Genomic DNA, 26,876 nt, shown 5'->3' on the forward strand with positions numbered 1-26,876 from the left:
CTGCCTTAAAAGAGCAACATATTACCTTAGTTTTTGTTTTAATAGATTAAAACAAAAACTAAATTATTAGAATTGACATTATTTGTATCTTAAGTTATGAATTAGTGCTTAGCTTTAATAACGGTAATCATACATCTCCATTTGTATTCTCTATAGCACTAGTGTTTTAATTTGTTAATGAAATCACAGTTTACTTCTAAGTCCCTATAGACCACTGTTATAGATTCACCTAAAACTACCACACAGCCAAGGTGGTCTATGTATACCACTAATGCCTGTTGATGCATATTGAACACATACTAAGGAGACTAGAGGAAGCACAAACATCTGCCTTCCTTAAATGATGTCTGATCTTGCCTTTCCCTTTTAAAGAGTAAACTTAATTCCTTTATATTTTAAATTAAAATTGTATTTTTTTTATCTAACCATGTCAAATTAAATTTAAGAGCATTCTCATTCTTACTGCATACATTTAAAACATATTAAATTTATATTCTGCTGTAACAAGTATTTATTTGAGGCCCCTGATGGTCTTTGGACTCTTTTCAAAAACTTTAATGATCAGGTTTAATCTTAATATAATAAATTAATCACATTTTATATTTTTCCTTCACTATATTTTTACTCTTGCCCTCTAGCTCAGGCTCTCTCTCTCTTTTGTGCCCATTTTCTACCACATTATTATAAACTGCGTGTTGGGCACGCTTGATGGTTCATATTTCCCAGAAAAAAAATCCAATTGGTTCTTCACCATGTACTTACACATAAACCACAGCGCAGGCTTTATATTTTTGAAATGTAAAATTAGGGCCGAATGGAAGCCTCCTCTGATCCATGGCTCCGTTAAGGGCCAAAACAGCCTCAGAGCCTGAAACAGAAGGGGAACTGTTTTCTTTTTTAAACCTTTATTTAACTCTGTCAACTAAAATAACATATTCACGCTGTCAGGAGCCAAAAGGCCTGTGGGGTGGAAGTGAACTGAGGGGTTTGAGGAATTCAAGAGAAAGGTGTTAATAGCTTTTTCCTCGCTTCCTTTGTTGAACGCTGATTGTGTTTTCTTTATCAGCAGCGTCTGTCTGAGCTACTATGTGACTCTGTCAGTGGTCAGCCACAAGAAAATAACACACATAAGTCCAGACAGTAAAGTGTATTTTGGAGAATTGCTCATACATTCCACTACAGCTGACATATTCATTTGATGGTTATATTATGTTTTCCTCAGCGATCCTGCAAGGATTATGTGGCTATCGAGAAGGGAAGGATTGTGTTTCTTCTTGTATATAATTGTTGCACATTTTGTACCGTCACTATTATTTACACAATGACACGTTTTGTGTTTTTTCTCTTTTTTTTTTTTCCCCTTCTTTCTTTTAGGAGCTTGTGTCCTTGGTGATAAAAATCTTTGCAACAACAAATACCGGGCCATAAATCAGACAGACAACACACAGAGCCAGAGGAGGAACAGCCACAACCACAACAGGTGTTACGGGGAAACCATTTGTCTTCCTGTGAGAGTGGTTTTACTTGTGCTTGTGTGTGTGTCATTATATAAGACTTTATGGTTTTTAATTGTTGGGAAAAGACTTCTGTAAAGCCTGGATGCCTATTCCGACTCAAATTCTCTAAGAGACACGAGTTCAACAATATAAATTGAATATGCAACAACGCAGTATAAAGTTCAACATTATACACATTTGTGTTGCTGAAAGCAGAGATGCTTTCTCCAATTCAACAGTTTTTTTTATAAATATTCCCAGATCAGACTTGAACCAAAGTGATCAGCTAACACATCAAATTATTATTATTAGAGCTATATTAACCCAACTTTTAACATCTTTTTTGCAGGATATTGAATTCAAATGTACCATTTACCATTAAAAATGGATTACCTCAAACCGATGATACATCTTAGAAAGAACCTAAGTGCTTTTATTTTGTAGATGATAGTTTACATGTATTTATCCTTGCGCTCAAATTGGCTACTTCTTTTTACACAGTTCTTCTCCTCAGGCTGTCTACAAACACTATTATTACTAGTATTATTATTATATATTTGTTGCTTGACAGCAGCATGGGGTTGTGCTGCACAAAGCTGTGCAGCCAATCAGAAGAATTCATACATCCTAAATACGTGTCTCAGTGAGCTGATCACACTGACTTTCAGAAACCTAAAATATACTTTTAAAAAATAAATTAAACTTGAAGGTGGTCATTATCATAATGCTGCAACATAAACAGGTTATTATGAATCATTAACAGCCTACGCTCTGCAAAAGTCCCTGGTGTTTACTACAAACGCACCCTTTAACATGACAACTAGTTATTTATATACACTATGGTAACTCAGAGGGGACATGAATAATAATTTACTTAAATAATCAACACTTACCAGCATAGTTTAACCCCTGATTACATCACACAAAGAATTTATAAGGTGCGAGTTCCAGATGTCATATCTGAGTTCAGTCTTTAGAGCCCTGTCCAAATCCAAGTCTTTGATTCTGAAACTTAAATGTCTCTTTACAGACAGGAAGATTGGGAAGATGGGAGGAGTGGGAATTTATTGTATTACTTATCGCAAGAAACTTCTCATTATAATGAGATATTTGATTGATAATTTTTTTTAAATCAATTTTGATTAATGACTTTTAAAACACCCCATATCTGTCCACAGTGTCAGAAGAGTTAGTTTTACTATTTTCTACTCTTGTTGTTCAATAAGAGTATCAATAAATATCAATACATTTGAGAAAATATAATTAAATGCAGTTGCAGTGTGTAGGTTTTGTGGCTGGTGTCCTAAAGAGCATGTTAAAATTGGTATGTTTATTAAAAGCAGTATTTGTGTTTGTGGCACTATGTGCCATCCAGAAACCACACAGTTGCCTAAAACAGAAATAATAAATAGTACTTATCTTTACTTTTACTGTTATCACAATTGCAACACATAGTACTTTGATAAAACCTGAATTCCATAGTGCTCACCCCTAGTAAAAGGTAAATATATTCAATATTTAATATTGAGCATCCTGCATTTCCTGTTGAAGTGCAGGATTTACTTGCTCTTTCAAGTGTTTAGGTAAAAAAGGGGTTAAAGGAACCGTTGCACCACTGGTTGTTAATGGATGTTAAACACGCGTGTCCAAGAACACCGAGTAGCTCTGGAGAGAAAAGACCTTCATGGAGTCGTGGTTGAAGTCATCCATGAAGATTTATTTTTTTGACATAGCTGAATGGAGCTCAGGATGTTGCAACATCGTGAGATCACGTGCGAGAGGAGAGCGCCCAGCAAGGTTGGTGCTGCCTGCTGGTTATCACCACCTCCATAATGGCAACTTCCACTTCTGAGCTAAACGTGCCGTGCATGGGAATCTTGTTTTTTCTTCCCCTTCTTTTTGTCAACAAGTTGTCAACGTCTGCCAAGAGCTCATTACTGCAGTGTTTTTGCACTCTGCTTCCTAGAGGTCACATGTCAATCAAGCTCCATGGGGGGGGGGATCCATGAGATCCTCCTCTGCAAATATTATTTCAGTCTTCTCAGATACTTTTTAGAAAAAATATGACATTAACTGAATAAAATAGCAAATTAAGAAGAGAATATTTTTCATGTTAATATGGAAAAAACACAGTTGAATGGATTTTTATACCAAAATGTTATGTATTTCTTCAAACTCAAATTTTCAGAGTTCTCCATACATCTTCAGCCCAATATAAAAGTTTACTATGATATCAAAGTTTATTGTAGAAATTTCTACAGAGACAGATAGATGGATGACAGATGGTTAGATGAATGGATAGATAAAAAATAGATGAAGACTTGCATAAAAGATGGATTTATGGATGTATGGATGAATGTATTGATGGATGGATGATGGATTGAAGGAAAGACAGATGATTGGTGGATGGATGAACGGACGGATGAAAAAAATGAAAGGAGGATGGATGGAAGAATGGGTGAATGAACAGACAAAGGGATGGATGGATTGATTCTTGTCTCCTTTTTATGGAGTTCAGGGAATCGAAAGAAACGTCAGAAAACAGTAAAACATTTTGTTCACAGATCAAAATGTCTGTTTGGTACCAAACTGTAGCTGATGTCTGCTTGCTGCCGATGTCAATATTAAAAATGACAGAAGAAAAAAAAAAAAGAATTGCTGAAAGCTGATACAGCCTTGGTTTTTCAACAAAGCAACAAATGAGGCCAGAAAAAACTTCATTTATCTAACAGGGAGCAATAATTCCCTAAGGTCTTTTCATGTTAGGGCTTGAGAAGAAGAAGAAAAAAAGAGCCGCACAGCATCACACCTTCTTTGAGGAGCAAGTTTAGCCTTTCTGTTTCTTCTTATTCTTCTAACAACACTGTGATTACAGTATCAAATGTTGCTTCTGTTTGGAGGACTTGACGACAGAGGTGAGGAAGGAGAGCCGGGAGCAATTTTCTTGCCTGAGTGTGAGTTAAAATCTGTTGTGGGTGGAGGGGTTAGTTAGGGGGAAGGTGATGGTTGAGAAACCAGATGTCACTCCAGGCAGGTAGGAAGACGGGTGAATTTTTTCTTTTCTTTTAGCAATTTCTAGCTCCGAGGAAACAACAAATGTGTCCTGATGAATGACAATCCCAACCCCCATCTTACAACTCAACCTCTCTCTTCTCTCTTACAAGTCTGAAATGCCAAGAATGTAATAAAAGTCGAAGCTCCAGGTAAGTCAGACTGAAGAGTGAATTGTTCTGAATGTACCTATCTGTGCACCGCCTAAACATAGATCTGGATACCCGGCACATTTATCAGATTACACTGAACGTAAAAGTCAACTCCTCAAAGTCTGAGGCAGTGGTTCTCAAGCGGAAAAAGGTTGACTGCTCCCCTCAGCTTGGCGGTCAGTCTGTGCCTCCAGCGGGAGTTTGAATATCTTGGTGTCCTGTTCACAAGTGACGGTTGGATGGAGCTGGAGAAGGACAGATGGATCAGGGCCTTGTCTGCCCAAGTCTGTTGTGGCGATGAAGGAGTTGAAAAAGAGGAAAGCTCTTGAATTACTCAACGATGGTCAGGAGACATGGATCACAAGTGAAAGAATGAGATGCCGGACACAAGGAGCTGTAATGAAATTCCTCTGTAAGGTGGCAAGGCTCTGCCTTAGAAACAAGATGAGGAGCTTTGAGTAAAGGTACCTTATTTTGGAGGTTTTCCAAGCATGTCTCAATCTGAGGAAACCCCTAGATACACATAGAACCTACTGGAAGGACTATCCTTTCATACTGGCGAACAGCTTGGGCTCCAACAAACGGGACTGGAACAGACCCAGAACTGTGTCCAGATATCCCTCTGGTCTCCAAATGGCTTGAAATTCCCCAGAATGATATTGGTAGAGAAGCAACATCAGAACAAGTCCAGGTCTTTCCCTGGGCCTGCTGAATCATACAAACCAGAAGAAAACCAAGTCTTAATTATTCCAAAAATCAAAGCCTTCATAAGACAAGTTAATGCTGCAATCTTTAAAAAATCAGTGAGGATGACAAGCCAACTAGCTCATCCAGTTTGAGCTGAGAACGCGGTCGACTGCTGCTGTGGCTCAACCAGCTGCCAGCCGAGTTAGCAGACAAAGTCAAACATAATAGCTCCCAGTTCAGTCTCACAGAGAAATTTGGCTATTCCTGGTATTGTAAAGTTACATAACTTTAACATTACTGGCTAACATGTTACCAAAATAACTAAAGATGAAAAATGGAACTATATATTTACACTCATAACCCCACATATTCAATATTTCATAGGGTTATATCTCACCTTTCTCTTATCTAACACAAAGTGCGTCCTGAAGCAAGATAAAAAAAGGTTTAATTCTTCTTAAATCAAGTCTGGTCGGGACGCTGAAAAGTTTAGGCCCTCCTGTCTTCTCATTTTGACACTATAATATATCACTACATATCGGTGGCAGATTGAGGTTACATATAGGGCCTCCCTATATCCTGAAAGTACAAACTCTTTCCCCCTGTTTCTGACACAGCATCCCCCACCCAGAATTCAGCCTAAAGCAGGCGTACACCTGGAGGAGGTATGCAGCAAGAAACCAAAGCCCCGCTATCATATGTTGCGTTTGACATCAGGGTTTCTGGTGTAGTGTCTCATCTGTGGAATGGAGTTGTGCTGTCACTTGCCACTGAGTTCTCCAAGCTCCACAAAAATTCAAAGGCATGCCACAGTCGAGCCGATAAGAAGTCATAGGTAGAATGGAAAGCTGCGTCTCACCTGGGTGGGTATTATATTTTACATGCCAGCGCTAAAGATCATATTAGATTAGATGAAACTTTAAACTCGCTGATCGCTGAGGGGAAGTTTGGGAGAAAACAGGATACAGATAACCGAACAACACGGCGCTGGAGATAAAGCTGTGTTTACAAGAACTGAGCCCTGAGGGACAAATACAACAAATGAGCAAGTAAATAAACAAGGATATCTCTAAATGGTATGAAACGATCAAATGGATGCACTTTTACTGGATGTTGAACAAGAAAACTGGAGCATTTCAACGCACACTGGAAACCATCACACATTTTACTGGCTTGTTGAGAGACTCAACACATTATGCTTAAAATATTACATTTTCTGAACTCATAATTTATATTTTATAGTCCAGAATGTCTGGTATCAAGACCAATCAATCTTCTACGTCTTTAGTTATCTTCTATGATTAAAGACATAAACATCCCTACACCCCAGCATACTCTATCTTTTCTATTGTTTCTTCTCTGAACGAATCCTAACCATTTCAGCCTTCATTCTCCAGCTTTGAATTATGGCCATGTGATCTGGGAACAATGCCAGAATTGATACTGGTGTGGGGCCTGTAGAGCATGGAGGGATGGGATCACTTTTTTAGATAACAGCCCCAAAAAAGTAGGTTGGATCTTACCAAAGGATGGTATGAGCCTAGCACCAGGAAGATCAGTTTTGTCCCAATATGCATGGATGCAAATGGAATCAGAAATCCGCAAGATTTTGCTGCACGTCCTTCACTACTTGAATGTAAAAACGTAATTAAAAACAATATAAAGCAGCATTTTTTGCAGCTGGTAAGTGTAAATGTTAAGCTGGAGAGTAGATTCAACATGATGGTATTTAAGGTTCTGTTTCTGTGATCCAAACAAACCTGGCTCCTGCTTTGTGTCAGAGAAGCACATGAAAGCAGCAAGCAATCACAGATTTTCTCCTCTGTGCAAAGCTGCATTCACAAGCGTGTCTAACAGAAACAGCCATGAAAACAGCATCAGAGCAAATGACTGTGCTTCTGGTTGTTTTGCATGCGTGTTTCAGGACCTGCATGACTTCTTTTTTTAGGTCTGTGACCTTTGAAGTCTCAACATACAGTAGGTATTTACGTCGAGGTGCAAACATGCTGCACATTTTAAAGTCCTGTCTTTCAAGTCAAACAGAAAATTAGCTCGTTTTTAGCATAAATACAGTCATGTGTCATAAAAACATGATTTGACAAAAACCACTTCACTCAATGGCAGTGCATTTTTAAAAATCCAAACTGTGACGCATTCTTCATCAAATTGTTTCCCAGCTGCTAAGAATCTCGAAGTTATTCATGGAGGACAGTAGCAGTGTTTCTGCTCGGCACAATGTGAATCACGTGGCAGACGAACACAGAGAAACAAATCTTCTGCACAAAAGAATGTTTGTATGATTACTCCTTGTCCACAGCGAGATCACGAGGGCGTTCAGTGACACAGCACAGACACGATGCAGACATCATGGAAAAAACACTCTGGAGTACCAGAACCACTTCTTATCTGCCTTCTGGAGTAGCAGAAGGTTAAGAAGATGAAAGACGAGGAAATAAATGTAAATTTCAATAATGCAAACTTGCATCTACACATTTATTTGTCAATGACGAATTTATACACAGTGCCAGACCTACAGTAATAGGAACATAATGCAGGAAAAAAACTGCATGGGGTAGATTAGAAATGGTGTTTCTGAGCACTATTCAGAAAGACTACTTCATAGGAGAAACTTTTCTCCTCATCGCAGAGGAGAAAAGTTCATGTTTATGTTTTGAAGGTGGCAAAGAGTGTGAAAATCATAACTCTTGTGCAAATATTCAAAATTTTAGTAACGAAAAAGGTTTGCAATTTGTAAGACTAAAGGGTCTGGATGTGCGTGTTTTTCCTCTAGTCTATTATTAATGAGCTATATTAACATATTTTGAAAGTATAACACTTAAAGAAATCAGTTTTATTAATAAGAAGCCAAAGATCATGAGTCATTTTAAAACATGTTTTACTGAAACAAAAAGAGTCTTTTGAATTCTTACATTTGCACTTCCATATATAGAAGCGGCTGTTTCTCTGTGGAAACAAATTTTTACACTAGGATTATGAAACAGACGCAAAATTTGGATTTAAGAAAGGGAACAACCCAAAATCCATGGAAAAGACACAACACAGTTGATGCCATTCATTTTACAAACTACCTAGAGCAGGAGGTCAACAGCCAGACCACTGAGGCGACCATGGGCGGCGTTTGATAGCAGACATATAACCATGCTTTCTTTCCTTAATCAAAATGAGAGCAGGTTTTGTCACAAGTTATAATTTCCCACTGTGGTGAATTACAGATCTATTAGGTTTTCCTTTAAATCTCTGCAAGTATACAGGGCTGTAACTCGTAGCATACAAAAAAATGTGTCATGAAGAGGAAAAAGACACATAGCAGTTGAATATAAGTTGCAGTTATTTAGAAGTTGTCAAACATGAGGAGAACCAGTATGGTCATATTGTCCATGTTGATGATGTGACCCAGTGACACGTGTTCAGTTACCAGATTTTCAATAAACTCACAGAAACTGTTGACCCTTGCTTGATAGTCTACCAGCGGTTTCTGACATCCGATATCCGTACTCTGATAGATGGCTAACACACATGAAGTGGTAACATTAAGAATCATCTCTGGGCAACAACCAGGGCATGAAGGCCTAACAGCATCGTTGGACAGCCTCTCCCAGCAGCATGTTCTTCAAACACCCATCTGTGAACTCGTTGCTCTCGCTCCGGCTTTCAGACCGCCATTAGATTCCTTCGCTGGTGCAGAGAGTAATGTTTACTTCTTGGTTCATGTCAGTCAGTATCAATTAACATTTAATGCATCAGTGAAATGACTTGACACACTTGAGACTGCAGAAAAACATGTTCTAAAAAAGGGCTCTGGTACAACGTAGCCAAGTCGAGCTGTGCTGATTAGCTGGTATTGAAAAAAGGCCAATAGTTCCTCATTTTGGACTTGGAAATGATTATAAACATCTAAGCTACAAAAACAAAACAACAAAATTGAGAAATAATTATGAATGCCTTTCAAAGATACTCCAACTCTTAAAATTTGGTGAAGTTTGTGGTCTAATCTTAACCCTGCAAGATTCCAATTCCTCAACTGTAGTTAAAACGAGTTCTTCTTTTATTTTGTCAAATATTTTGCTTTGTGCATTTTTATTGTTTACAGATGTAATTGTACATGCTTGTTTTCTGTTCTCTTCTGGAACAGCTTGTTCAGTCATATTCTTTTGGATTTTGATAAATCATTCTCATAAAGCGTGGAGCAATTATACCACACACACCTGCAAGGAAAAACTGGCTGCACAAGGTAGCATTTATTATGGATTTTCTCTGATACTCACAGGGTCAAGATCATATGAATAGGCTTAAATATTTAGATACACTAACCTAAATATTTTTTATAAGGGGTACTGAGCAACACAGAATGTCCTAACTTGAAAAGGCTGCAGCCTCGTAACGTCTGGTTGGTAATCATGATTGGCTACAACGGGTAAATTAACTTTGTCAGCAAAAAAAGGATTTGCTTCGCTGAAATCATTAGAAAGATTAAAACTCAGGAAAATTTAAGAACTCAGAGAAGATCTAAGAGGGAAAAGTGTAGATTAGCACCACTTGGGGAAGTTTATTTGGAGCCATTTTTAAACAACTGCAGATTTCAGAGTCGTGGACATAAGTACAAGTTGTCTGAAAACACTGGGTCATCGGGAAGGCAAACACACTGAAACCAGTTCTGAGAGAATAAAACAAAACCCAGACCTCAGCTCAACACAACATGTGTGCATAATGTTTAACCCTCTCAGATCCAGTCTTGTAACATTATAGTATCTCTATAAAAAAACAACAACATACAAATATTGACTTTCGTCCTGTGTTTTTTTTGTTATCCAGACTTGGAGATCAAACCCTTTTGTTCAGTCTTGGAAAACTATTGGATAGAAAATGTACATGCAAGTTCCACAACGTGAAAAACCTTGGCAGAGAAAGAGCTGTGCGTTTTAAAACCTCTGTCCCAGATTGATCAAACAGAAAGAAAGTAAAATGTTATTTCCTATAAAGCATGTAGGTTTACTCACCTCTGCTCCTGAGTACTTGTTGGTCCGAGTGACCAGCTCATCGAGGGAAACGCTCTCTGCTACGGGCATGTTACGGAACTGCAGGGAAAATATCTCCCATCTGGTCGGACCGTCGGGAAGAGGAACATAGACAATCCTGTCAAGGCGGCCTGGACGCATCAAAGCCTGAGAAATAAAAAAAACTTAAATTGAGTCAAATTATTTTGGATTTTTTTACGTTCACAAGAACATTCCACATTGTTCCTAGATCTCCAGCTGTTTATTTGCAACTTAAATTGTTAGGATGTGACCTCTGACCTCCTTAGTGGTGGTTTGTTATGGTGAAGAGGTAGAAACTGAAGCTAAGACTGAGGCTGAGAAGAAAACGGTGAAACTGAGGTTTTCAGCAAGGAGACAATGTGGATGTTATCTGATAAAGCCCCCACTTCCTACAGATCACATCACGGTGACCCCAAAACAGTCCCAGAGCACCCGAAGCCGCCGCTGCCTCGCTTGTCAGACGTCATTAGGTGGCAGGCGCCTCTCAAGCCCAGACAGACAAATATGGCACGTCTACTTTCGCTGTCCTCAGCCTCGCAGTGACAACCTGTGCTGATGAATGCATTCTGACAAGCAGGATGAATGCAGGATTTAAAAAAATAATAATAAAAAATCTTGGTTTTTAACTGAACACGACTGAACGCTCAAAGAGTTTCAGCAATAAATGAAAAACAATGAAAAAAATTCCAAGAGTGAGTGGATCTGAGGGCCTGGACCTGGGCCAAGGAGGCCAAACCGGGGCCACACTGGGGCCAAACCGGGGCCGGCGGAGACGAAGCAGGAGATAGACGCAGACGCAAGCCAGGCGGGAGGTCACGTCAGAAGGGATCAGTGCAGGCTGGAGGAACTGGAATGGCAGCCTTAGCGCTCCTTTTCATACATCATGCTGCTGCTGCAGATACTTTTCAAGTCTTTCATGAGTCTTACATGAAGTGACAAATTTGCGTTTTCACCATTTTAGCTTATCACTAATAAAAAATTCCTGATTTTTTGGTACTTGAAAAACATTCAAGGCAGGTAAACACATTGTGAGAAGGTTTGTTTAGGGTGATGGCAAGGAAGCCTTTTAACATCAAAGATAAATCAAAAAAATGTCATAGAAATTTTAATAATAATGTAACTATACTCCTTTTACATATTTAATAACATTTGAAGAGATATTTCTTTAATTTCCTATTAATATAAAATATGGTAAACACACTACTACCACAAAATATTGTGATAAAACTTTAAGTCCACCCCTAATGTCACATACTTTTGTTAATATTGTGATTCTGCCTCATATGCATAATATTGAAAGGTTAAACCTGGATTGAATTATTCTGAAGATACTTTAGGATTTCCAAATAATTTATTTGTGGAAACAAAAACAGGATTTTTATTTTTCTCAAGGATATTATTTAAATGTCAGATGGTGACCTCAGTATTGTTCTTCACCTTCTGAGCTGATGCACTGTTATATTCCCTATAGGTCATTATCAGATTGCATATACAATTCATAATTTTCTAATTGATGCCATTGCATTTAGAGCCGTACGGCAGCAGGAGGTGAAGATAGTTAAGAGAATATAATGGAAGTTGAACTAATTTACCTACAGTCTCAAAAACAAAAAAATTCATTGCAGGTAAACTGATAAAAATAACCCAGTTTTTTTAGGGTTTGCTTTATTTTTTCCATATAAACTGTTTCCATGTGCTGTGCCAGCGGACAGCTTCCCTGCCTTTTATCTCCTGGTTTTCCTGTGTGTGTCTGTGGAACATGAGGTGACGGAAACCGTAGCTAGGCTCTGGTAACCACAACAGGGCCACGGCTGACAACACAGCCATGGATCATGAGTGGAAATTCTCTTGTTTTGCATGCCTTTGCATTATTCCACTGATTTATTTGTTACTGGGGGAACTTTTCTTTATCAAAACCCGAAAGATTCCAGACTCGGTTTGGTTTGCCGAGGTGATTGGGTGCAGGGGGGGACTTCAGCCTGTTCCTGTTTGTCACAGCAGGTTGAGCCGGTAGCAGTGAAGCGTGCTGCATTATGCGGAGGACGTGCCAGGGACACTTCCTGAGCTGCCCTCTCTGGAAGTAACCGGCGGCTGCATGCCAACACAAACCTGCTGACCTCCAGCAAAACAGCTCTCATAGAGCGCAACCCCCAAGCATTCTGGCAAGCAAACGCAAACAGACAGAAATCCGTCCTTTTGGTCTCTTATTTTCTGGTTTCAATGTGAAACCTGCTGCTTTATGAGGCATTATGTCCCTTCTAATACGAAGGAGACGAGCCTGCAGCTTTCCGGCGCTCCGAGAAAGTAGAGCCGAACCTCTCAGCTTTGAAACTGCTAAACTCATCTGACTGCCCTGCAGAGGAAAGAAAGGCCTTTTTTTCCCCTTCCCTCTCAGCAAGAGCACGGGGCCAATCCATCACTTAACAACATACACTTCCTGCTCTCAAGGATCAGGGGGTAGCTGTGGTGGCGTGGGGTAAGAAGAGGAGGAGGTAATGGGGGGACCCTGAAAGATGGATACTTGGCATGTCGGGCAAGCGTTGATGGGCTTTTTTTCTCACCTTAACGGTATGCTTCTTCCACCTGAAAATTTGGCTTGACTGGCAAGAAGGGAGAAGGGGGAAGAAAAGAAAAGGGGCACAAATAGCTGAGAGCCAACTTTAAAGGACCGGAGGAGCAAAACCCTGCAAACAAACACAAATAAGTAGCGTGAGATGAAGCAAATCCCCACAGATAACTCCAGGTTCAACAAATTCTCCGTTGTTTTAACATGAGTCTGCATGACGGATTGCATCCACCTCATTGCACCACTGACATGATAGGCACCATTACACACAAGCCATTAGTAATTAGAAATGCCCCCAGGTAAGAAATACCAACTGGCTTTAAGTCAACACTGAAGTTCACCACCAAGTCTGGGTGAGAGCACAACATATGTGGCAATAAAAAGAAAACCATGAAAAAGTTGCTGGGTTTGGAAAAGGCCATTCGATCTCACCGAGAGAAATAAAAAAAAAGAAAAGAAAAGAAAAACAGTCATCTGCTCTCTGCGCCAAGTTTCACTGCCGATAACAACAGTAATCATTCCAGGAATTGCAATCCTCCTCAAGAAGTGATTACCCCCTAATGACAGACGACTTCCTATCTGTGAAGGCCAGTGCCTCTCCTTAACCACCAAGGAATGCTGGGAATCTTGTGCTCGGAGCGCTGCTGCTCCTGCAGCACATTCTTGGCCAGCTTCAATCTGACCTGCAGAGCGCCGTCTACCCACTGTTTACAAACGGACGCCCACGCCATCCAGGTGTCTTATTCTTAGCTCCACGACGACACGGTTACATCAGGAGCGCACCTCTGTTGCCAATCACAGCAGGAATTAAAATCAATAAATAGAAAACAAAGTCGGAGATACTAAAATTCCAACCTTATCTTTGTTGCTGCTTTTTTTTATTACCAAAATAATAACAGGTTGTCTGAGCAGAGCGGCCTGCCTGGGGAGACGTGAGTTGACTTTGTTCCCCGCCTGCAGGCCTTCACTGCATGTGGTTTCCTAACCTGTCAGTCCGCAATCCTTTCAAGCCGCCATGAGTCATTCTGACTCGGTGATTCAAGCAAAGCTCACACCAAAAAAAAACCCCATAAAAACATAAATAAATAAATAAAAAACACACAGAGCACAATGGGAACTGAAAACTCAAGCAAAGGTCACCAAAGTTTGTGATGACTTTGGAGATTTTAGGGGAGGGCACCGACTAAACGCTGACAAAATGACGACTGTTGTGTTAACAACACTTCTTCTGGACAATTTGTGAAACATTAACACACAGAGCTATTTTGTAGTTTTTTTCATAAATTCAGATCAAAGTTTGTGTGCTTTTTGATCCAAGCGTGCAGCAAGCGCACGCCACCTTTTGTAAAATGGTGCTATTTTTGCGTCCTATTCAACATGAAGCATGCAAGCAGAATGTTATTACTGCATCAAAAAACATGTGAAGCAACCGTCACATTTATCTGACATATGTTAAGACACCGGGAAGTACGAATGATGTCTCTAAGTAATGCTTTTAGAGAGAACTTCAAATGCTGGGAATATTAGCAAGTTATCCTGAAGAAAATATAAAACAATTTATACTTTAATGTACACCGTCTTCCATAATAAAAAAAATCTACATTTCCCTTTGCAATCCTCTAAAGTAGTTTGTTGGTCTGGAGAACACAATGCCAAGCTGGAAAGGAATCAGCAATGACTGAAAAGATGCTTCCTCCCATCTCTGCCTCTCTATCAAACAACCTGGGAAGGATTTTAAGGTCATTTATTAAAAAAATGAATGAAGTCCGTAACTTCTCAAAAGCAGAAGTTGAAAACAGATCAGAGCTTTCCCAGAAGTGGATGTACCAGCGAGGTCAGACTGCAATTTCTCTAGATATTTTAAAATCCAAGAGCTCCACTTCAGACTCTGCAGGCCGCAGGTGACATGTTAAAGGTTAAAGGTCATGACAGGACAGCTAGCAAATGACTGAACAAACACGGCTTGTTTGGGGAGGTTGAAATTGAGGGTCTTTTCTCTCTTAACAGAATATGGTCGCATCTGATCAAAGCTTAAAGTCAAAGGAAAAAATGCTCTGATATCTTCCAAGTGTGGCTGAAGCGATTATTCATTTTAACCGTATTAATTATTGAAATAGTTGTCAACTAATTTAGTAATAGATTAATTAAGTGGAGTACACAAACTTAAAAAAAATTGCTGAAAAAACAATACACACACACACACACACACACACACACATATATATATATATATATATATATATACTTGGATTTTTTCTGGAGTTTTGTACAAACTCCAATCAAAAAACAAAAGGCATTCATCCTCAACACAGCTGTCCAGGCGTTGACCTCTGACCTCTGGGTCTTTGATGCATCTTTCCTGTCTCTTCGCTCCCTTTTCTGTCTGATCATTGTGAATAAAGGCCACTAAAGTAGAAAAAAACCATGTCATGAATGGACATGTGAGAGTTAAATAAAGTCATACAGGAAATAACTGCAGAGCTATCGCTGCTAGAGGTAGGGTGTACTTAGTTTTTCATTTTTACCTTTGTGCTTGACCTCCGTTTAATAAGTAACAGTAGTGTTGAATATTTTTGTGCACTACAGATCAGATTGAAATACATTTAGAATGTGATCTTAATCATATCGGAAGATTTTGAATAAAACTTTAATTAAAGCTGTAATTAAAAACATCAACCATCAAATATGTAGTGTGTGTCCCTTGAGATTCCAGTGAAGGAAAACACGCCATGAGCTCATTCAGTTATTTCACATTCCACAAATAAGATTTACAGTGGCCATCGAAGGTTTTTCGGAGCGCATCGCTCCACAGAGATGACATAATTTGTGCAGGAGGCCTCGCTGTCTGCAGAGGGACACCAGGCCTGCTTTATGTCAGAGCCGATTCCGATGCGCGAAAGGATCAGAGGAGGAACGAGTGTGCAGAGAAAGAGAGAGTAAATCACAGGCAGAGGGGAGGGGACGGCAGAGCCGAGGGGCCTGAGAGCGACGGTGAGGGAGGGACCGGAGTTGGCAACCAGTCAAAAACATGAGAGGCTTTCACTCTGGATTTTGCCCTTGAGTCAAACTTGCATCCGGCAGGCGAGGCCACCGTGTCCAAGAAGCAAATAACTCTGGCGCTGTTAACCCGCTGCAGCCCCACATGCTCTGCACAGCCAGGAGCAAGTCGAGATTTGTAGTCTTAAAAAGAAGCATAAACCACGGGAACAAGTGAAAACTTCTTACTCTTTGGCGCTGAAAAGGAACTAATATAGAAGAATTATCAACCACTTACCCGAAAGGTTTCTCCAGCTAAACACACATTAGAAAATATCAAGAGAATAAATAAAAAATACACACTCCTTTTAAAATGGCAAGCTTTTTTATGTTTAAAAAATAGAACAGAGATAAAACCATTTTGAGAACATTTAATTTGATCTTTAACTTGTTTATTATCTCCAGTGAAATACAAGCTAAAATGTTCCAGGGAGAAAAATAAAAAGATTGGAGTCGATCATTTAAAGTCCCCCTGATTAGCCCCAAATGAAGCTCGATTCTTCTAGTAGAACTTTATTACATTTTCTTAGTAACAACTTAAAGAAAAAGCTGATGGGAGCTACCAAAACATCAGTAATCCAAGGTATCAGCTCAAAATAATTTCCAATGGATTAGACGCACCATAAAACATGGTGAAGACAGAGATCATAAAGTAGGGAAAATATGGCACCATGAAGAACTGGAGGTACCTTTATGATTGATGAGGAGACGAGGAGAAAACTGGTCGGGGAGGCTGCCAGGAGGCCAGCAGCAACAATAAAGCACCTACAGGAATTTCTGGCAGGTAAGTTTTGTAAAAACATGTGAAACTGCTCCCAAAACCATGAGGGAGAATGTTTTATTGGTCTGAAGAAACAAATGTTCAACTTTATGGCCACACATCATCAAAAATAGTGGTGCATGGTGGTGGCAGCATCATACTTTGCGGCTGTTTTTATTCAGCTTACACTGGGTGTTTAAGGGTAATGCATACAAGAACAGAAATGTGGGGGCTGCAGTAAAAACAAGTTTTTTTTCTTGCATGATGTCCAAGAAAAATGGAGTGGAAGGGGCACTAAAATAAAGTCCTTTTAGTTCTGCACTGTAGTTCTGAAATATGAAAGTTTAGTGTCAGGAAGAACTTTGCTCTTGTTCTTGAAGTCACAAGTAAAGTAAGAAAAGTATGAGCATCCAAATACCATCAATGTTGGCACCAAACTTTGAGGCTTCTGCTGGAAAACTGGAAACCAACACAAACCTAAACAGATGTTAACTTTTTTATCGAGTTTTACTCGTCAACAGTCACATTATAAATGATCTCTTGTGGTGTTTCTTTTCATGCTCTGTATTACAGAGACTTTAGTCAGTGTTGAAAACATTTTCAAAAAAGGCTTTAACGTGTATGTGGATGCATTGATAAAACTATATGATACAAATGCAAATAATTAAATAGTGTAACAGAAAAAAGTCACAAATTATACCTAAAGGTAAAAAATATAGTGCTCATATGCTTATTCAGCAGTTTAAATTGTCTACAATGTCATGTAGAGTCTTAAATATTGTCCATTAACTCGTTCATTTTATATATATTAAAAAAAAATTAACAAAGCTCCAGTTTTGCGCAAGGTCTGTGTGATTAAAAACTACTTTTCTTGCCAAACGTGCTCCATTTTTTTTCCAACTCGCTCTGAGATTTCAGCAATTAAGTTCTGGAGCGTACTGTTACTGTTACGAAAATAAGACTGAAGCTGTAATAAAACCAAAAATTTCCTTTAACACATAATTATTTGGGTGTTTGTTTAAGTCCTAGAGTGTCGGGCATTCAGATGTTTTATTTGTAAAAAAAAGAAAAAAAAGAAAAAAAGTGTGGTCCCAGCAGGGAGTCTGGCTCCAAACCTCAACACATCTTAGTGGAATGTGTGTTTCTACATACGAAAGAGCGTGCATTCATAGCACGGCTGGGCAAATACGCTCATTACAGAGTCAGATGTCACACCTCTTTTACCTTTCATGGTGTCGGTGTGAGTCTGAGAGCCCCCCCAGGTGAAGGGGCTGCAGCAAGGCGAGAAGATTCAACGGCAGCTGTGTTGCTGCTCGTTTTGAGAGTTTGGGGCGGAAGGGTGAAGACTCTGGAGGCGAGGGCCTCACGCCCCTGCAGCTGCCCTGGAGGCCGCAGTCAAGTTCCTGAATCTGTCAAAACAACGCTGAATGGCTCGCCCTCACACTTCTTCGGAAATAAAATTGGCCAAGGCCAAAAAAAACTTATTTTGATAGGAGAAGGTAGAGATGTTGTGTGTGCATGTCTAAGGAGGAGGTTGTCCACCCAAAAAGGTGAAGAAAAGCAGAGGAAATTAGGCCGAGGCCATGTTGAAATGTCGACTCATTGGAGCCCAAAATAAAAACGCAGTAAAAGTAGCTGCCATAAAACACATGTATGTTTGCTTAACAAAGAGGTGTTTCCTGTGAGCTGTCCACAGTTCGCAGTTTAACTCTGCAGGACCTTTGCTTTCGGTGTAAACTCGCCAGGTCTGGTTTCCATAATCTGCCCCTGAGCCGGTGGGCACCCTGTCGAGCTGCTGCCTCAAACAAATCAGCAGAAACGGCCAGTGATCAGCATTTTTCCAAAAACACTTCATCTCGTTATGCATTTGGCACACTCACGCATTTACTGCTACTGTTGCCTTCATTCGCGCTTACTGTAAGCGCTTGCATTATAGAAACGTTGATGGATGTGAGTAAAAACTAACATGGAATTTAATAAAAGTTTCTTTAAAAGACTTTAAAGGAATTTTCAAAACATCAGTAGTGCTACCACAATCACAAAAGTCCCAACAATGGGGAAACGAGGGGGTTAATTTAATAAAGTTTTAACAAGAGTGAGTTTATGGCAGATAAATGCAAAAATGCACCTGTAGCAATAAAAGTTTAAGGTCCTTGTTTGGGTGACTTCAGTGGATAAAGACTCCATTAGCTCTTCATGGCTCACATCAGAAATTAGAACAAGGTTCCTCTTATGCTTTATCACACCACACCCTGCCCACAACATGGACAGTCCGGATGCAGCAATATGCTAAAAGCTTCTTTTACAGTAGAGCAATGTTTCTGCTTTAGAGACCTGCGTCCAGATGGAAACAACCAAGCTATGTGGGTTTGTACAGTGGAAACCGCGGTATTCGCAGGGTTCAGGAGCATAGCTGCCTACAAATAGCTAAAATCTGCAAATACTTCAGGCCCCTTCACATACTAACACCTCTAAATAACTGTTTTAATAGTTTCTACATTAAATATTCCTTAATCTGCTTTAAAAGACATGGTGGAAACCATGTTGGCAATTCAACAAAAGCCAGCATCTGAAGTCTTTCTTATCTCCACTCTTGGAGGGGGACAAGCAATCAGTGTCAGTGGTTGGCTGCTTTGCAAACACATGTCATTTGCTTCTTGGCATTTCAGCTTCCCAAGTTACATTTTCTTTCAAATATTTTAGATATGCTCTCAACAAAAAAAAATCCATGAATTGGCAGATTTTGATTTGGAGGCACGTTCAACAGAAAAGTCCAGGAAGAGGTAGGGGCGCCACTGCACTGGCTTGATTTGGACTCTCTGCTGCTGCCACTAAACTTCCAACCAGGACTCCTATAAATGGTGACAAAACACAATAACCAAGCTACACAAGTTAGTTCATGCTCAAACTCTCCAGAGCTGTGAAAGTCCATCACCCCAGAAAAAGTCACCAAGACCCCAAAAAGACCATCCAAATTCTGGATTTTTATTATTTTTCTTTTTACATTTTACATCACAATCTGTTTTAATCCAGTAACTCATAGTTTGCTTTCCAATCTCAATGATCTAATGATGTATCGATAATTCTGGAGTTTATTTAGGGGTAAGATCAACATTAAGGCCTTGTATTTTATACCACAGAACCATTTTAATAGATAAACTTCACAAAGAGTCTTCACTAAAGAGTGAAAAAGTCTAAAGAGTACAACACGTCAGCGACACAAACTCCAAGGCGAGATGCTCTCCGAAATGATTCTACTAAATCTTTATGCTTCAAATAAAAATATTTACAGTTAAATTCCAGTAATCTAGCCTGTCCTGATGCAGTTCATATCCATATACTGATGACGACTCACAATCATTTTAATGAAAGTTCCCTTAAAAGAGTTACCATGTGCATGGAGACAAGGTGTTACAGCTTCTGCAGGTAAATGAGAATAACTCATCTACACTTTGCTAATCAGAAGACCAGTGTGAAGTTGGGAGAAAAGCGTCTTTTATCACCAGTCGGCTGTGTTTTTGCTTGAAGGAGGGTTGTTTAATCTTTCACTTTAGTTCCTGAGTTTTAAAGTTTTGCATACATTTTTGGTGTGCTGTCTTTTAATTCCCAGTAATTATTTATGTTAAACTCTATAAACCTCCAATACTTTACAACAACTTTATAGCTATACATTGAGACCAGGGTTTGCAACTCTCTAAAAATGTACCCAACTTTAAACCGCTTGTTGGTTAGCAAAAGTATATTTAAAACCCAGGGTGATATTCACAATGAAAATCCCAGCATTGGATTTTACTGGCACTTTTAAACTTTGCATTCATCTGACTTTATAGGCTATATTATTGCTTTCTATTCCCAGGTGATACTAACATTTTTAAGTTGAGCAATCTTTTTATTACCCTTTCTAATGGCTTTTTCTACATGTTTTCCAACCATTATTTCCCAGAAACACCCACATTTCCCATCATAACACACATACACAGAAGCCTCTCTTGCCCTGAGAGACAGACCGCAGGTGCCAGGCCCACCTCAGGGTCCCTGCCGGGCTCTCGTTAGGCCTGGTGCCATTCAGGCGGCTTCTAACACGCAATCCTGAGTGCTTTGTGTTTCTCTGACAGGCCTTGTCGTCCTCTGCGTGTAGTTGTGGAAGAAAAGGAAAGAAAAGAGGAGGAATTCAGGGATTACTTCTTTGGAAAAGTTTAACAGAGCCACAAGGCTGAGACTCACCCTTCACCTAAAGTGACTCAAATGGACCATAACAGCACATTTCTTTCACTTTGGAGATCATTTGCAACAAATTAAAACATCCATACTGTTAATGACGTAACACCTAAATTTCTGCTTTTACATCAGATTTGAGTTTTTTTTCTGTCTTTTTCCACATGGCAGTTATGTTATTTTCCAAAAAAGGAGAGCACAATTTTAGTTCATGCAAGTAATTATTGCATCAAATCATAAAAAACTAGTCACTTTTCAGGTAAATTACCAAAAAACAAGGTGAAAAACATCTGGACTGGTGTTTTAATGTGTGGCCTAAAGACAAAAATGAATGTTCAGATCATGCTTTCTATATGAGATCATCACCATAAATACCAGTATCATCTCCAAGGCGACAACACAATCATGAAGCTCCGTCCTGGAAACCGTATCACCACCTAACTCACAAAATAAGAGTAAAAATACCTTCTAAACACAATAGAAAGCAGAGGAAAACCGAGCGGTCACATATGTTGCCACTTGCAAATCCTCACCGAAGAGGAAAACACAAACAGGAACGCTGCTGAGTGACAGAGGCAACTCGGCCAGATCAGTTTCCACTTCCATGAAATCTAAACATTAGCTTGTTTACCCTCATCCTAGGATGATACAAGCATGAGTGAGAAAGAGGAAGTACGTGTCTCTTCAGTCTAATACGGGAGTGTGTCCTTAGAGCAACACAAGACAAGGAACATGATAGAGGGGGGAAAAAACACAACTAAACTTTTAACAGAACAGGTAGATAGGTCTACAGAGATAGAGTCAGTTATGGTGCCAAAGTACAAGCATTAGGAGACAAATCATAGAGTAACAAAATGCTGCCCCTCTTTCACCTGTTCCTGTGTATTGCCTGTCAGCTGGCTTAAAGAAGACAACTCCACATTTTTTTGTACATTGCAAAAAAAAGACAAATTTAAATGTTAAAAAAGAGACATGCTTTGACAAAAGGAATACCTCAGATCTAGGGGAAGTGCAGGTTTAAAGTACATTTGGCAGATATCTTTATCATTTGTTGCTGTATAAATAGAAGAACAGCAACAGGTGTACATTTCTGTACATAGTACGTAGAACTATTCAGTAATTATTTGAATAGTACTATGCTACTGCTAGTTGTGGCATCACATGAAGCAATGACGTCGAGAATAAGGGATACAACTACATCTACAATGGAAAGGTTTAGATCAAAACATATTCGTGAGTTAGAATGGCTTAGTCAAAGTAAAAACTACATTGAATTGTGAATCTATAGCAAGCCTGTAAATTGATGTTCATCCTGACCAAGTTGGGGCAATTATGCAAAGTTGGACACTTCCTGGGTCCAACAGAAAGTGTTGGACACTTCCTATGTCCAACTTTCTGTGTTTGACACATGAAGTTGGTCCAACACAATTTTGAAAAGGGTGTGTTGGGGAGGAGAGGAATGAGGAGATGGCTCACTTTTCAGACTTACTTGTGAATCATGTATTCTTTATCATTCTGCTTCATAATTATCCATATATGCTGTGTGTTGGTCTTTAAGCTGTAGATGTAAATGCAGCTCCCTGCACAGTTATCAGGACCCCTGGATAAGATGAATACAAGAGCCTTTTAAATGAAGTATCTTGGAGATTTGAGCCTCTTGCATCATAGTCCTTCATTAAGCATGCATCCACAAACACCCCTTTGTAAATCAATTTGTATTTTAGTCGTCAGCCTGGTGAGGTCACAGGTTGTGTGATTTCAGAGAATGGAACTAGGATTGCAGCTCCAAATAGGTGACCTACTGGAATAACACATTTTTCTCTGGTCGAGCTCCATCTTCAACTTACTACTATCTGCACCACAGTCTGCTGATTATTCTTATTTTAAATGGACACTGGAGGATCATCTGGTGTTTCTGCTGTCTTTGTACTTGTCACTATCTGTATATGAATAAATTGGACCATAGATTAAATGCATAGCATCAGTGGGTTAACTTGGTAACTAAGGGGCATAGAGATCAAAACACCAACATTTATTTTTATTTGTCCACCGTAGCCCAACACTTTGTGGTCCCCAACAATGAACTAAAGTGCTTTCTTTTAAAAGTTCAGTTATAGTTGAACCAAATATACTTTTACGTATGACTGCCCTGCACACAATAAGAGCTGCACGCTAAATGTAATCTCCAGCATCAGACCAATTAGCCACCTACTGCAGGAGATAAGAAGACAGATGAAGAGGGAGAAAGGAAGGAAAATGAAGAAGAAAAATCCCCCATCCAGCATGTGAAAACCTGTGTCAGATTTCGCCATAGACAAGGTCACCCTCTGTTGGTCTCGCCTCAGTGCCCCGGCTGGGTAACCGGATCTGGATCAGAATGGCGACTAACCAGTTTTTTGTCATAGGAGAGGGACTGTCTTGGTTTACAAGCTCATTGTGTTTACAACAACTTTACATGTTGATTTTTCTTTTTTTGTTCACCGTAAGGGTTTAATTTACCTGTGAGAGAGATCTGTGGAGGTGTGTGTAACTATGCACAGCTGTGAACACCACTTCAAACATTCCCCTCCCATGCATACAAACACCGGAGAGGGGGAAAAAAATGAGGAGGCATGTCCCAATTCCACAGTCTGAGCATCATCATTGGTGTTGTGCTACACAGCCAAGTTAACACTTGGTATGTTTGTAATTGTGCTGCCTATGAAACTGCACAGTAATCCCTTCCAGCTGCCTCCCTCACTCACCCATCCACCTTCCTCCTCCTCCTCTTCCTCCTCCCTGACTCTTCCCTTACAGAGAAACTGTAGCTGCGGCTCAGAGTATGTTTTCCATGGGCTCTGGTGGATTCAACCTGCTGACAGCGCCAAGCCTTTTATGCATCGAAAACACAGTATTTCCTTTCAGGTGGAGAGACGATGGAAGGGAGAAGGAGAGCTGAGATGTGGGCGGTAGCGGCGGCGGGGAGGGGGGTGGGGGGGGAGAGCTAAGGACTGTCCCTCCAACAGTCCTCAAACTTCAAAATCTTGGTCCTCATCTCTTCAAAAAAAAAAAAAAGGAGAGAGAGAGACAGACAGAAAGGAGGGAGGGGATGACGGATCAAGAGAAGAAGAAGGGGAGGCGGGAGTAGAGGAGGGGAGGGGGAAAAAAAACAACGGCACAAAGGAGTGCGTAATTAAGACAGGAAATGGGAGAAGAGAGGAGGGCTCTGGGGGCTTTCAGAGAGAGGCTGGCTGGGGTCGCTTTTCCAGAGAATGGAGGAGTGGGGCCGATACCCGAGTCGTCTGAATGGAAATCAGATAATCTGCTAACACAAGGCATGGCCCAGATCCTGCCTGCAGACTGATATGGATAGGCCAGTTCCTGTTCCAATCCGCTGCTGTGGCACAAAGCGCTGCCAAGGCAACCAGCTGTTCCAGCCAAACTTTACCTCCCTCCGAGCTGGCCGCAAAAAAACGCAACAAAAATAAAAAAAAACTAAAAGATGACAGGTGGGGGCAACAAGGCCGTTGCAAGCAGGAACGAGGTGATAACGTAAAGTTAGATCAACAGTAAGAAATTAAAACCAGCCAACATGAGGATGGAATACTGTTAAACTCTGGCTTGGAGAACATTAATGGAGAGCAGCCAACAAGTGGCAGGAGAAGAAGAAAATAAAACATATATCTATCATTCAGGTCCACAGTACAGGTCAAAAGTTTACATATACTCCTTTCTGGCATGAATGTCAATAATGATAAAAGAATCAGTTGCAAAAACAACATTTTGATTTAAAATGATTTTTCTCCACTTTTCACCGGTTCAAAATTACAAATATGTATGTGCACCCCTAGTTGCAGAAAAAACATAAATTTTGAAGCCATCAACAATCTTCTGATTTCCAGCTGGATATTTGACAGCCCTTCTTGGCAGAAATTGTCGAGCCAATTTAAATTGGTTGCTGTCTTTGCCCAGAACATTTTAACCAAAGTCTACAAATTTTCGACAGGGTGGAGGTCCAGAAGCTTAATATTAGTCTGTATTTATCAAAGCCAAAACCAGTTTAAATTCATTTTTTCAATCTTGATTAAAATGGAACATCTAACTGAGTCCAAGCTTTAAAATTGTCAACCATGATAAAAGAAACATGTCAGGATGTTGAAGAATCACAAGGATTCAAAGGCCTTGTTATATAACAACATTTCATCTTCGTCAATCAGGTGCACTGGCATAAAAACAATAGATTGAAACTGAATATTCAAAGCCCCTTCATTACCAAGAACACTATTTTAAGTGTCACATTCTGGAAGGATAAGCTGGTGTAGATAACACATAGATGCTAAAAGTGCTTGTATATTCAAGAAAATACACAGTCAGAGCACATAGATCTAGAATAGACGTGGCCCAACAATACAACCTTGAGAAACACCACTTGTGGTCTTTGATTGACAAAAGTTTCAAGTCTATGATTGACATGCGATGATCAACTCTGTGAAACATAGCACTGAAGTCCAGTGAACACAACCTGCCCCTTCAAGAAGGGAATAACAAACTAAAGCATTAGAGCCAATCAAAAGTCCTCCTTGACTAACCTAGAAGAAAGATCTGGTAAAACAAAAGAAAAGACATGAAATGTGAGGTTCCCTAGTGCAAATAAGGCAGAAAATAAACAGTTAGCTGCACATTGAATTAAATTGGCTGCACTCGGATCCTGCATTTCTGGAGAAAATAAATTAAAAACCAATTTGACCTCACTGCATTGCAATTTTTATCTGCTTATTATGCGAATCTGGTACTGGCCATAAAATGACTGAACCATGGAAATACCATATAAAACTTATAAAAATATATATATGTTTTTCTGCTTGTTAGTTACAGCATTATTTTTAGTGCCACCGCAGTACGTGCCATAACTTTTTACAGCATGATACAGACACTAGAGCCAGAGAAAAGGTGTGTGTAATCCAGTTTCTGACCATTCAAATCAAGTCCTGTCTCTAAGCATAATAAACTGGAGGCCAGATCGATGAAGGTCGCTACTGCTTCAAACTGTTCATTTGATCACATCTGGTTAATATATCACATTTTTTGCACGTCTTAAGTGATCTAAGTCAAACACTTTCTACGTTTACACAGACTGAAACACTACTGATGGCTCCCTCAGCCAAACTCAACAGTCTCCCCTTTCCACACGCTTCCAAACAGTCCGTTTTACAACTTTAAACTCATTTACATTTTTGTGTGCTTTGTCACAGTATCGTTTGCTGCCGCTCTGAAAAACGTCCAAACCGACTGATCTAGCTAACAGCGGTGTTGGTCCCAATGAGGTGCGAGGATCAAACTCTCCCTGCAGCGCCATAAAAGGGTTATTTACAATGGTTTGAACAACTTTATAGATTCCCCTGGAGGTGAACAGGAGGCCAGAGCTCTAAATCAGAGCTGGTTAGAGGTAGCTATTTAGACCTTTTTAAATCTGAGCTGTGTTCGTATATTTTAAGTGTGACGACTTAACAACAAGGAGGAACAAATCTTTAGCAATAAAGTCCCGCCACGAGACCCGCGTTGTTACCCCAGCCTCCTCTATGATTATCAAATATCTGCGCGAGAGGCGACAGGGGTGAAAAAACACACCTCCTACCGGACCTCCACCTCTGCTCCCACTTCAAGTAGAAGGCTGCATGACATGCAGCGGCGTACCACAGCTCAAACTTCCCCTTCCTCTCGAGGGGAAGCCATTTTATTGTGTTCCACTGAGATAATTGCCAATCCTTTAAATGAAAGGGTTTTCTCTGTGCTCTAGTAATTACTAGATGCACAGCAAGGGTCTTGTGAAGGAGGTGGGGAGGTGGAGAAGAAAAAAATGACAGGCAGGTATTAAAA

General features: G+C 39.9%; 1 protein-coding gene across 2 annotated transcripts in view; it reads right to left on the reverse strand.

The window, feature by feature from the left end:
- afg2a (AAA ATPase AFG2A) overlaps positions 1-26,876 on the reverse strand; it is a 110,298-nt gene that overhangs the window by 8,506 nt on the left and 74,916 nt on the right. Inside the window, exons 15-16 of one of the 2 annotated variants that reach the window (XM_008421145.3) lie at positions 10,405-10,569; positions 8,336-9,082 (exon numbers count right to left, since the gene is read on the reverse strand). In XM_008421145.3, coding sequence (XP_008419367.1) covers positions 9,059-9,082; positions 10,405-10,569 — 189 coding nt within the window. In that variant the 3' untranslated portion in view covers positions 8,336-9,058. Of the gene's footprint in view, positions 1-8,335; positions 9,083-10,404; positions 10,570-26,876 lie in introns of those variants that run through there. The other variant, XM_008421144.3, reaches the window with a different exon arrangement.

This window comes from Poecilia reticulata, chromosome 10 (genome assembly GCF_904066995.2).
Source record: "Poecilia reticulata chromosome 10, P_reticulata-male-v2, whole genome shotgun sequence".
NCBI classification, from domain to species: domain Eukaryota; kingdom Metazoa; phylum Chordata; class Actinopteri; order Cyprinodontiformes; family Poeciliidae; genus Poecilia; species Poecilia reticulata.